General features: G+C 34.9%; 1 protein-coding gene across 4 annotated transcripts in view; it reads left to right on the top strand.

The window, feature by feature from the left end:
- LOC150108262 (uncharacterized) overlaps window positions 1-13,476 on the top strand; it is a 406,756-nt gene that overhangs the window by 209,480 nt on the left and 183,800 nt on the right. For all 4 annotated transcript variants that reach the window (XR_016548126.1, XM_090390668.1, XM_090390669.1 and 1 more), the window contains one exon: window positions 4,960-5,230. Coding sequence is in view for 3 of the 4 variants with exons in the window: in XM_090390668.1 (XP_090246794.1) it covers window positions 4,960-5,230 (271 nt within the window). In the remaining variant the exon portion in view is untranslated. The remainder of the gene's footprint in view (window positions 1-4,959; window positions 5,231-13,476) is intronic.

Below are 13,476 nucleotides of genomic sequence, written 5' to 3'. Positions count from 1 at the left end.
AAATTAATGTTCTCCATAAAAGTAATAATCTCTTTAGAATGTCTATACATTCTAAAGAGATTATTACTACAGATATATACATTCTAAAGAAAGTTGTGAAACCTTGCTACATTGGCTGAATCTAAATAGAAACGATAGACTTAAGTTATCCCTATTTTGGGAAATAGTTCTTCTTCACAACTTCCAAAATTAATTTAATTTTTATTTATTAAACAGAATGCGAGAAAAAAGGTTAAACAAAGCAAGTGTTTTTTTTGCCAAGATGCAGGAAAAAGACCCAGAGAAAGACCAAGATCGAGGTGGCTGTACAGTAAAAAGTGCCTCAGAAGAGAGAAATATAAGATCTGCTAATATTGGAATGTTGACAGATAACAGGTTAATTTGGAGAAAATTATTGATAGGAAGTTAGTAATGATGTAACTTTTTCATGTAGTACTATCATAATATCCTTACACCCCACTTAGGGTGTATGGCAGGAATTTGATGATGATGATGATGATTTTTATTTATTTTTATTTTTTTTATATAATTAAATCTCTTGTTAAAGTTATTTTTACTAGAACCTTGATGTATTTAGACCATGGTGCTCTACATCATGTATGCAGTTTGTGCACTTAATTTGAAAGTCATAGTGAAGATGCCCTTCATACCAGGGCAAAAATTTTATGCTAGTAAAATATCTATGTAAGTTAAATCCATATTATGTTTAACAAGATCTAAGTCTTTTGCAAAGCTTCAAGGACATCTTCTGTCAATAATTGTAGATCTTAAAGAAACTGAAGAAAATTCTGAAAATAATAAATCTAAAAAAAAATTTCCCAATCTTTTGATAAAGTCAAAAGACAGCAACTGAAAAAAGGAAGATCTGCATTGTTACAGATGTATTGAAAAACACTGCATATCAAGGTTTTGCTCTGCAGATTCTTCAAAATTCCCTGGTCAAATGCTAAAACTAATTTCCCTCTCTTCTAATTTTGGTAAACACAAAACTAATTGAGATGTGTTGAAAACTCATAGGCCCTGGAAAGAGTACCCTTGAACAGAGAAGCACATTCTTTTGTTATAACATGGATTTTTTTTTCCAAAGGATAAACAATTGTTTACATGGGAAAGTAAAAAATTGAATCTCATCTGGGATTCTAAATTCTTCATTTTTAATGAAGAGTATAGCTACTGAAGTGTTAATAACAGACATTGAATTTCCAGACTTTAATTTAAAGACATCTCATGAATTTTGATTTCTCCTGTAATTGTCACTAATGCCTTTGATATTATTTGTGGTGAGGAATTTTTGATTTTGAGTAGATATTCTTATTGTTATGAAACAGGAATTATAAGGTTGTGAAGAGTGAAATACAAAATTCCTACTTATAAATTCCCAGTTTCACATTCAAATGATTACTTTATTGCCTCCTTTTCAGATTTTCAAAAAATTTATATCCTTTAGAAAACACTCAGCAGCTTCTGAGGAAGTAAGGCTGGTGTCTCAAAATTTCTAAGGCAGTTATTCAAGAAATTTGGGTGCATTTTTTACTGAAGAAATATCAAATTTGTCAGAGACATATGTGGTGGAGAACTGTCAAGGTTAAGTCAGATAAACCAATTTTTATAAAGTATCATCACCAAGCAAGTATGCTGACAAGTTTAAACAACTCATAAGTATTTGCATGTAGGAATTATTAAACCTTCAAAAAAGCTCATAGAATAGCCCATACCTCTTTTTTTAGAGAAACCAAATGGAAAGCTTAGATTTATTTTAGACCTGTGAGCTGCAAACAAGGTTCAGCCTATAAACTTTCCTCTTTTTAATATAGAAGAATTATTGGCATTTCTGTAAGGAAGGAGCCTCAGTATTCTTAAAGTTAGATCTGAACAGTGGCTACTACCACATTCCCTTTAGAAAATAGGATAGGCATTATTTTGCCTTTACAATGCCATGGGCCAAATATGAATTAACCAGAATGCCTCAGGGTGCACAAAATTCAGCTCTCAGTCCTTTCAGGCTCTAATGAACATGTTTTTATCTGATTTTTTGGGGGTAAAGAAGCAATTTTTTTTTCTCAGGATTACTTTCTTGTTTATACCTCTAGTATTGATAGCCACAGCAAGTTCTTGAAATCAGTTATCACTAAGCTAAATCAATTTAAAGTAAAAAACTTCACTGTTTCAGTTATTTTTGAATGAAGTTTTGCATCTTGGACATATTATAGATTGTTATGGAATAATAAGACCAGATGGGTAATATATTGGCATTTTATTGCTGTTAATGCATTTAATTCATTTATCAAAAAAGGAAATGAAATTTCAGTGTAGAATTTTAAAATTCTGAAAACTAGTAGAAACAAGTTTGGAGTTTATAATTTAAGATCATCTACCAAAAGAAATAAGACATTATTTTATGTAATAAAAAATGTCACGGAATCTTTATTGGAGACAGATTTGTTTCTAGAGGAGAGTGGGGCATTGTGAAGTATCCAATGATTGAGAGTAACATGCTAGGTTCAGGCCAAATAGAGATTGTCAAAATCAGCTTTTCACTTTACAACAGTAGTTGAGAAATCATGGGAATATAACAAGGATCTGTATTTAAATTTTGAATATCTTGAAAAGTATATGACCAGGTGCAAAGAGTAAAGCTGTTCAGAATGCTTTAGTTGTATGGGATAAAGTAAATGGAACTTCATACAGAGTATGAAATATGATGCCAGAACTTAAATAATCATCTGTATGGTTCATATTACGAATGAAAGAGGCATTAAACCTAATATCAGAATCAGAGATATCAAACTTATCTCTTTGCTTAATGCAGATGTTGTACTCCAGGTGACAAATTAGTGCATTTTGTTCTTATGAAGTCAACTTTTTTTTTTTTTTTTTAAATGGGCTGTAGAAGCTGAAAGAAAGGCTGGAGTCTGGCTCAAGCCATTGAGTGTATGCATTTTTCACTTTTTTTTTAGCACATTTGTTAGAAAACCAAGATTTCAATGAGATGTGGGATTTAAAGTGGAATGCAGAATAAGGGAATTCATCCCATCAAGAAAGCAAGTGCTTAGATCAGAAGCATGGAAGCAGTAATCAGACCATGGAAAAGAGGCATAGAAATCCCAAAGGTCATCCCAATAGAGACACCATTATAGTGTAGTAGGATACGAAGTTGAGATAGGCTTGAAGAAGGACAATGTTTAGAAAAAAGAAATATGTAGGGTTGTGTGTCAGAGTTGCCAAGAGGAGAGCTGACTCACTGGCATATTTGGAGGGAGAAATGGTTAAAAAAAGTTTAAAAAAATGGTTAAAAAATGATGGGAATTATTTGAGTTCTGGTAGGTTGGTTAACAATTTGTGTTGGAATTGAATAAAAGAGAAATTAAAATATACAAGACAGTGTTCAAACCAGTTTTAATTTATGGATCTGAGCTGGATTAGAAATAAAATGCTTTTTGAAAGACTGGAAACTACAGATATGAGAGGTTGGAGAAAATTTTTGGAGAGAGTGAACAGATGGTATCAGTGGCAGAATCATATTAAAAATGAGGATATTAAGAAAGAAATTGACATTGTTACCATTAGGAATGTGTAAGCAGAGCTAATCTATGATGGTATGGTCACTTAGGTAGAATGTTGGAGAAAAGATTAGCAAAACTGTCACCAAATGGAGGCAGAAGAGTCACATTGGTCATTCAGAGTAGCAAACTTTTTTGACTGGTGGATAACATAGTTTCCCTCCAGCCAATAGGCTACAGGTTCTTTAAAATCCAGGATTTTTATGAATGCTGTAGGTGAGAGATTTCATTACCTCATGTTGAGGGTGAGAGATAACTAGTGCCACCTGTTGCAATGATAGGAATTACTTCACATTTCCGAAGCACCAGTAAGGTATCTTTGGGAATAACTTCATTCAAACTAACTTTTGGCAGGGACAAAGAGTCTATGAAGGAATTAACTTATTAAATTAATTACATAACATACTATCTCCTATTAATAGCATAACATAATAGCGCCTCTGTAGCGCAATTGGAAGAACGATGGTACATTGCGCCCTTCGATTGGAATAGTCCTAAGTTCGATTCTCGTCGCGACGGGAGGAATCTTTATCTGGTCGATTTCAATCGATGGTGAGTTAGCCGATCTCATACGGAGGTAGCAGGGTTTTTCATCCCGCATACATACAAATCGGCCCTTCAGAACACACGCAATTTACAGACAAAAATTACTAGTTGTGGTGGTGTTGGAGGTGGGCGGTAGATGGTGTTGATTCGTAGTAGAGGTAAGGTGTAGAGACAGTTGAAGATGTCCTCCCGCGATGAGTCTTCGGACTCCTTGGAGGTATCAGGAATAATAATAATAATAATAATAATAATCTCCTGGTTGAAAATAAAACTTCTTTATTACATTCATTGACCCATGATCAAATATCTTGATAGTTAATGAAATGTTTTTAAAATGAAAAACAAAAAATGTAAATTATGCAAAAAAATAAAATAAAACAATGCATTTTGAACACATTTAGAATGAGGTTGCCCCTTGTGTGTGATAACTCACCTATAGCGGGTGGATTTCTGGTGATTCTTAGAAATAAATTTACCAGTCATATTTCCTTCTTAAAATCAACCACAGAAAAATGTTAAAATTTTGAAGCCACAGCTTTATTGAAGAACAGAACAGTTACTATAGCAAAGTATCCACTATAACAAACTCTTCTTGAGGTCCTTATGAGTTTGTTATACCACAGATGTTCAAATTGGCCACCGTGATGAGCATCACCTGTAACTCAAAAGATCTGTATAGGGGATGTTTTGTCATCAGTAGGCCAGTACTTTCTCAAAATATAAGATTTGGACACTAGAAAGTAATATATTTTGCTGGACTTTTTATATAACATTCATACGTATATTTGTTTTCAGTTCTGTGCCTGTAAAAATTAATTGTAGAAATGTGTTATTATTTTTCTTGCTATCATAGATGCTCCAGTGAAAAAGAAAACAAAATATCATGAAATGGAAAAAAAAGTAAAGCCTGTTTCTCCTACTGAACTTCACTTATCTGACACACATTCATCACCATCCCAGTCTCAAGCTAAATCTCAGCCTCAGATGAGTATAGAAGATCCACTGTTGATAAGCTCTGACCAAATTGTTCCTGTTTCTACATTAGCAGAAGGAGAAACTGGATTTGAAGATATGGATGTTGATATAGGAAGTGATGGAGAAGGATTGCAGAATCCACCTCTAAGGTAATATTGGTTTCATGTTTAAATTTATGTTTGTATCTGTTTGAAATGTTCTTAATCTTTAGGTAGATTTAATTGTTTAGTGCAATGCTGTCTACACTTTTCACTTTTTCATATGAAAGGACAACATTCAGTCTGCATCTTTTTTTTTTTTTTAGGGCATTGGGTATCATAAAAAATATTGGCATAAGTGACACAATAACCATAAAGAAAGAATTTATCATTCATATCATAAATAGTTCAAAATATCAAAATTATTCCAACTAATAAAGCCAGCTTGGAATTTAAATTAAAATCCTCAAATACTTCACCATTTACATGAGTCACTCTAGCCCTCTAAAATTTAGGCCAACATAATAGGAATCCCTGGTTTTCAGAATTGTACTTAATAAGATATGTATGTAGCAGTTGCATCACGTGTCCATTTAGGTTGAATGTGCTGTTGTGTGGTGTATGCAACCTGTGCTACAAAATTCATGTCAGTTTGACCATATTGCATTTTTATTGATGTATGAAAGTTTTAAAAGTGCATAGTGTGTCAACGTTCATCTTAATTGGTCCAATGCAATTAATTATAGGATAACTTTGAATACTTTAATTTATCAATTAATATAATTTTAAATATGGAAAGCATCAAGGTCAAATGAACAATAGGTATGCTTCATGTGTGGCATTTATGTGAGAAGCACCTAGAGTTTATGCTTCGTGGTGAGATTGGATTATTATTATTACTACGTGACACCTCCAGGGAGTCCAAGGACTCATTGAGGGAGGGCTCCTGCTCTACAGCTTTCTGTCTTCACCACTCAATCTACCAACTACCACAAACTGCAACTACACCAACGCCAACTACCACCACTAGTATTTTCACAGACAATCACAAACATCCATGTCTGCCTTTTCTGTTTTGTAATAAAATCTTTATATAGCTTCCTGGAGGTTGATTTTATCAGAGTTGATATAAAAGGCGATGAAATAAAATAAATCAGTAGTGAATGAGAATGATACTGAACAAATAAATAATGAATAAGTATGATATTGATGATAAGTAAAAAACCAAGAATAAAAACCAGATAAAAAATACATGTAATAACCATGGTAATAAGTTTTAATAAGTAAATATTTCATGCTAAGTATCTTAGGACATTGTCAATACAGTTAATTCAAACAATACTAGGAATAACATACAGTTAGGGCGCATGATTATAATGGAATCTCAATATGCGTGCAGTAGCATGTTATAGAATGAAATTAAAATATATCTGGAGGGGAAAAAAAGATTACATTAAAATAAGATAACATATGTAAAAATTATATACGTTATGACAATTTCCCAAATTGTGTAAAATAATTTTTATATATGTTATCTTATTTTAATGTAATCTTTTTTTCCCCCCTCCAGATATATTTTAATTTAATTCTATCACACACTACTGCATGCATATTGGGATTCCATTGTAATCATGGGCCCTAACTGTATGTTATTTCTAGTATTGCTTGAATTAACTGAACTGACGATGTCCTAAGATTGTTAAGATGAAATATTTACCTATTAAAACTTATTGCTGTGGTTATTATGGGTGTTTGTATGACAGTGAAATGTTTAAAAGGAGGGCCATAATTGCGAATGACTTTATGTGTGGGTTATGTATGACGAGTGGTGTGGAATTTGTGGATGTGTGGAGTGAGTTCGATGGGCGAAAGGATCTATATAAGATGGATGGCTTGCATTTGAATGGTTACGGTGTAAGAAGACTTGAGAAAGTGTTGCTGAATGCGGTGGATGTCCAAATTCAGGGAAACTAGATTTATTAAGTGGGAGGGGGGGTAGATATACAGTCCTTAGGGAGGCAGTTGAATGTAAGAATGAATATAATATGCCCGAGCAAATAAGGACAACAAATCAGAGTGGGATAGTTAATATAAGGCATCAAGGTAGGGTTGGGGCTAATGGGGGTCTTAAATTCATGTACACTAATGCTAGGAGTATTAGGAACAAGAAGGAAGAGTTTTTGACCATGGTTGGCACTTCCAGACCACAGGTTATTGGTATTAGTGAAACTTGGCTGACTGTAGATGATATAGCTAGTTGGATTGATTGTGATGGGTATAGTGTGTTCAGGAATGACAGGGAGAATAAAATGGGGGGGGGGGTATTGTTGATGATAGCTGATGAGCTGCAGCCAAGGAGAATAGAAGTTGAATTGCAGGATAGAGAAAAGAGCACATTTGAGGCCATTTAGTGTGAGAGTGTGGCTAGCAGAACTAAATATACAATTGGGTGCTGCTATAGACCAGGTGATGGAAAAGATGGTGGTGACAGTATGCACAAGCAAATAGAAGAAATGAGTGGAAGGAGGGTGATTATTATGGGAGATTTCAACTATGGTTGCATTGATTGCATATGGTTGAAGTTATTAAGGGATAACTATCTGCGACAGCATGTAATGGAACATACTAGGGGTCAGAGAGTGCTTGACCTAGTAATTACATCTGAGGATTTGGCTGTAACAAATATGACCACATTGCCACCAATCGGTGAGAGTGATCATAGGGTCTTCACTTGGGAGGTGGCTAAAGGTGTAGAATTTTCAATTAAGACAGGGTACATGTGGAATTATCGGGCTGGAAAGTATGACAAGCTTAGGAGTTTGATTGGTTCAGTGCCATGGCATGTACAACTGCAAGGACTAGAAGTCGATAGTGCATGGGAGGTAGTTAAGAAGTGTTTGCATGAAGCAATGTTTGACTGTATACCTAGAGTCCGAATAATAAATCAACTAGGGGTTAAATGGATGAATAACACCATTAAGCTTGAGCTGCAAAAAAAGAAACAACTATGGAGGGAATTTAAGGAGAAAGGTGACCGGCAGGCACACGAACGGTATAAAGCGCAGGCCAGAAGGGTAACGAGTGTGGTAAGAAAAACAAAAAAGGATTACGAAAGAACATTGGACATGCAAGCTAAAGAGAATCCTAAACAGTTTTTTAGATATGTAGCAAGTAAAAGGAAAAATGTACATGGCAGAATGATTTTAAAGAATGCCGATGGTAGGGAGGTAACCGAATCAGTTGAGATAGTTGAGTTACTGAGTGAGCACTTTGCAAGAATATATCATCCAGGTGGTGACATTGCAGAAACGAATGTACCAGTAGATTATACGGGAATTGTGGTTAATGAAGTGGAGGTGAGTAGTCTATTGCATAACCTCAATGTCAATACATCTGTGGGATTGGATGGTATACCAGCTCGTGTTGTACGAGAAGCAGCTAAAGAATTGTCAGTACCCTTGACCATTTTGTTTAATTTGAGTCTCGGGTCTGGGTTAGTCCTGAGGGGGTGGAAAGAGGAGAAAATAGTTCCACTGCATAAAGGTGGTTCCAAGACTGCAGTTGTGAATTACCGGCTGATTAGCATATCAGGAATCATTGTCAAGGTCTTAGAGAAATTAGTCAAGAAAAGAATACAGGATTGGATAGATGAAATTGGGATATTGTATGAGGGGACAACATGGTTTTGTGAAGGGTAGATCATGCCTCAGTAACTTGCTCACGTTTTATAACACAGTGACGGCTGAACTGGATAGGGGTAATGGGTTTACAGTAATACTACTGGACCTTGCCAAGGCTTTTGATAGGATACCACATAGAACCCTAATCAGTAAACTGGAGCAGATGGGGATAGATATAGGGTTGGTGAGATGGATAGGAGGGTGGTTGAAGGAGAGATACCAGAGAGTGGTTTATTCAGGAGTGGAGTCTAAAAGACGGCTTGTGACTAGTGTAGTGCCACAGGGCTCTGTTCTTGGACCACTGCTTTTCAATTTGTTCATCAATGATATAGGAAAGGATTTGAGAGGAAGTGTTCACTTGTTTGCTGATGATGCAAATTTGGGTAGAGCAATTATGAGTGCACAGGATGTCAAAATTTTACAGGATGATTTGGATAGTTTGGAGGACTGGGCTAGGAAAAATGGATGTCAATTTAATGTGGCAAAGTGTAAGGTTATGCACTTTGGGGTGAAAAGAATAGCAGCAGTATATCGCATTGGTGGAACCGTACTCCAGGAGATTGATGAGGCCGGGAATTTGGGAGTGTTGGTGGATAGGGAGTTGAAGTTTAGGGGGCACATTGCAAAAGTGACTAAAACAGCTCACCAAATCACTTGGCTTCTGAAAAATACTTTAACATGCAGAGACAAACAAGTTGTTGTTCCTCTATATCGAGCCTTGATAAGACCCCATCTGGACTACTGTGCCCAGTTATGGGCACCAGGGTTTCTTCATGATGGGGAGGAAGTGGAGAATCCAGAGACGAGTGACCAAGATGATAACAGGTCTGTGGAATGAACCTTATGAGAATAGGTTGAAGATTTGTGGGTTGCAGAAATTGGTCAATAGGTGAAGGAGGGGTGATATGATTGAGACATTCAAATTACTGAAGGGTTTCTATAAGACTGATCCAGAAGATATTTTTGAAAATATGACTGGTGATGGGAGGACTAGGGCCATGAATGGAAGCTGGGCAAGAGCATGGTTGACAAGGGTGTTAGAGCTAGGTTTTTTGCTTGGAGAGTAGTGAATGAGTGGAATAAGCTTCCAGTGTCTGTTGTGGGTGCTACGACTGTGAATGAGTTCAAGGCAAGGCATGATAGATACTGTGTGAATGTCGAATAGTTGTTCTTGACATGATGTTAGGGCCTCCCTCGATGAGTCTGTCGACTCCTTGGAGTTGCCCGGAACAATAATAATAATAATAATTACTCCATACTTCAAGGATATCTTTTCCTCCTGTTTTCATGTCACCTTTATCATCTCTAATTCCTTTTACAGCACTCTTTCCTCCATTTCTGAGCTTCTTCAAGAACCTCCAGAATATTTTGCCACCTTCTTAATATTTATTTTCTATGTTCTTGCCAAAGTCCTCCCATGACTTTTGTTTAGCTTTCTTACATTTGTCTCTGTATTCTCTAAGAGCACAAGCTGACTTATTTGCCAGAAACTTTTGATATGCTTTCTTCTTTTACTTCCTGTGTCCACCATGGAGTTCTAATTTTTCTATCCTTGCAGACAACCTCACCACATGCCTCTCTGGCTGAATCAATCAGGGTTTTCTTCAAAGTTTGCCACTGAATCTCCATTTAAAATACATCAGGACTTAAAATTGCAATCAAATATATGATAAAAGGATGCATAATGGCAAATAAATTAATTTATTTGGTGAAAATAATCTCCTTCGAAAAAAGAAAAAAGAAGAGATAAAGTCTTCAGAATATGGAAAAGATGTAGTGCACTTAATTATCACTGATACTGAATATATATATATATATATATATATATGTAGAAAGTATTTTACCTTGGGTATAATAAATGTTAAAAATACCAAGCAATTTTAAACCTGGTTTTACTCCATTTTCCAAGTAAGCAAACAGACAAATAAGTCAAGTTTGCACCTGCAAGTGATGCAAGTCTAGCTGATCCTACAGGTAGTGCAAGACCAAAGCAACTCGTGGTAAAGGTGGCATAAGCTCTGATCACTAATCTTAATATTTACCCTTAATGCCAAAACACATCTCCAAGAAGGGGATGCATGATGTTTTGTATTAAAGGCAAGGGGCCACTACCCAGACCAGTTTCGACCTTTATTGAGGTCTCATCAGTGGGAGCTAGGCTAGAAATACCAAGATTTAGTAATACAGAGCTTATAAGTATTTTACCAGAACAAGTTGCCATAAGGTGTTTTAACCTTATTAAATAAACATCTCTGGAGGAGATATAAATGTAGAAAGTATTTTACTTTGGGTATAATAAATGTTAAAAATACCAAGCAATCTCAATAAAGGTCGAAACCGGTCTGGGTAGTGGCCCCTTGCCTTTAATACAAAACATCATGCATCCCATTCTTGGAGTTGTGTTTTGGCATTAAGGGTAAATATTAAGATTAGTGATCAGAGCTTATGCCACCTTTACCACGAGTTGCCTTGGTCTTGCACTACCTGTAGGATCAGCTAGACTTGCATCACTTGCAGGCGCAAACTTGACTTATTTGTCTGTTTGCTTACTTGGGAAATGGAGTAAAACCAGGTTTAAAATTGATTGGTATTTTTAACATATATATATATATATATATAGTATCAGCAATATATGATGTTTTGGTGGAAATTTTTGCATGCATTTTTATGTTGTTGAGCTTACAAACCTCAGAAATAATGTAGGGCTGTGAACATTGACAGTGTTGCAGTGTGCTTTTATTGCTATTGCATCAGATACAGGTAATCCTCATATAATGCTGTACTTATACAATGCGGTTTCGCTATAACACGGTACACAAATTGTAGCAACCCTTATTCAATGCGGTACTTATACAACACTGTTTCGATATAACACGGTCTGCAAATTGCAGTAACCCTTCATCTTTTCATATATTTTTCAAATTTTAGCTTCATTAAATTTGTGATTGCCCTTATCGCACATGTAGTTATAAGCAGCAAATTTATATTAGGGGGAGAATACCCTTTTGCACTCATTGTGCGTCAGTTGTTTACCATATAAAGTATTTATTGTTGAAACTTCTCTTCGTTTTCTGCCAGGAAAGCGCATTAAAATCATGTGTGTTAATCTCAAGCTGAGCACTTTATTTTCTGTTGAGTTACATACATAATTAATATGTAATGCTTTTTTATGTAAAAAAAAATGGCCACTAAAACTGCAACGAAAGGGAAAAAATGAACACTGAAAAGAAAATTCATTTCTCTTGAAATAAAAATTAAAATAATGGATCGGTTGAAAAATCAAGAAAAACTAGGAGTTGTTGCTTTGAATTTAAATGAGTGAATCAATAATTCGAGCAATCAAACAAAATGAACATAAAATCTGAGACAGAAGTGCTATTGTTGTGTCAACGGTAAGTGCAAAGTGCATTGCTCGCGTACGCGATTTTCTAATGGGAAAAATGGAGAAATCTCTAATTATTTGGATAGAAGATTGCCTCAAAAGAAAACTCCTTTGGATAGAAATCTTCTTAAACAAAACGTTCTCAAAGTTTATAAACATTTAAAAGAACTTGATCAAGATTCTTCAGAAGAAAGCTCTCAAGTATGGATTTTATGGTAGTAAGGATTGGTTCGAAAACTTTAAAAAGCTGTTTTCATTGCATAAGCTTAAAATCCAGGGAGAATCAGTATCAACAGACATAGAAGCTGCCTGGAAGTACTCAGGAGAACCTTTAAAGATCATTGAAGAAGGTGATTATAGTCAAGAATTCAGTTTAAAGAAATTAGCAGAAGGATTGGACTTGGCAAGAAAGTTAGGAATTTATTTTACGGATAATGATCCATCAATGGTGCACTCCAGAAAATTCACAAGAAATTTGAATATTTGTTTAGCTCCATATTATGCACTTAGTAAAAAATTGCACCATGGTAAGCAAGGTGTTATTGTTGGATCCTACTTTTTACTCTGATGCGTATTCTAGTTGTTGATTGACTTCTCATTCGAACAGAGAATATTTATTTTATACTGTGCCACTCTATGTTCAAATTGAGGAACATTGAGGAACCAACCATCAACCAATCTATATTATTACTAACTTAATTTTAAGCCAAGGTTCTCTTTATTATATAGGGTTCCTGCTAAGATTCGAATTATTTTAATGAGAGCGGTGCAATGAAGAAATCAGGCAAAAACAAGATTCAATTCAAATAAAATTATTTAGTGCAGTTTCACATAAATTTACATGAAAGCAAAGATTTCTAGTTGGGAAAATACAGTTAAACAATAATTAAGTTTTCATTGAGATACTAGCAAACTACTCAGCTGAGTATAATAATTACAATTAGAACTTAAGCTTACAGATTATATTCTTCTTATTATCAAGGATTCTTATCGCAACTTCACTCTGATTAAAGTTATTATTCAATATAGTTTAAATATCAACTCAGTTTAATCATTCAGAACAGTTATAAAATATAAACTATCAGACATTCATTTGAAGATTTCAAAGTTCTATCAACCTAGTAAAATAGTTTGCAGAGATTTCAGTATCCAATATTACATTAAGTTTTTACAACAGGCTTCTCTATATCACACTTTCAGTCTTGAACTATTAATCCAAATGGTACAATATTTGGTACGACAAGAGGGAAATGTCTCACTACATCACACATTCGATCTTCAATAGATAAATACAGCAATAAGGATATAATTATGTTTGCCTGAAATAAGTTCGCTACTTCACACTAGGCATAGAA

This window comes from Typopeltis vanoorti, chromosome 3 (assembly GCF_054136105.1).
Source record: "Typopeltis vanoorti isolate ZY-2024b chromosome 3, IOZ_Tvanoo_1.0, whole genome shotgun sequence".
Classification (NCBI taxonomy): Eukaryota; Metazoa; Arthropoda; class Arachnida; order Uropygi; family Thelyphonidae; genus Typopeltis; species Typopeltis vanoorti.
Note: the sequence above shows the minus strand (reverse complement) of the source record. Positions and strands in the feature narration are given on the sequence as shown.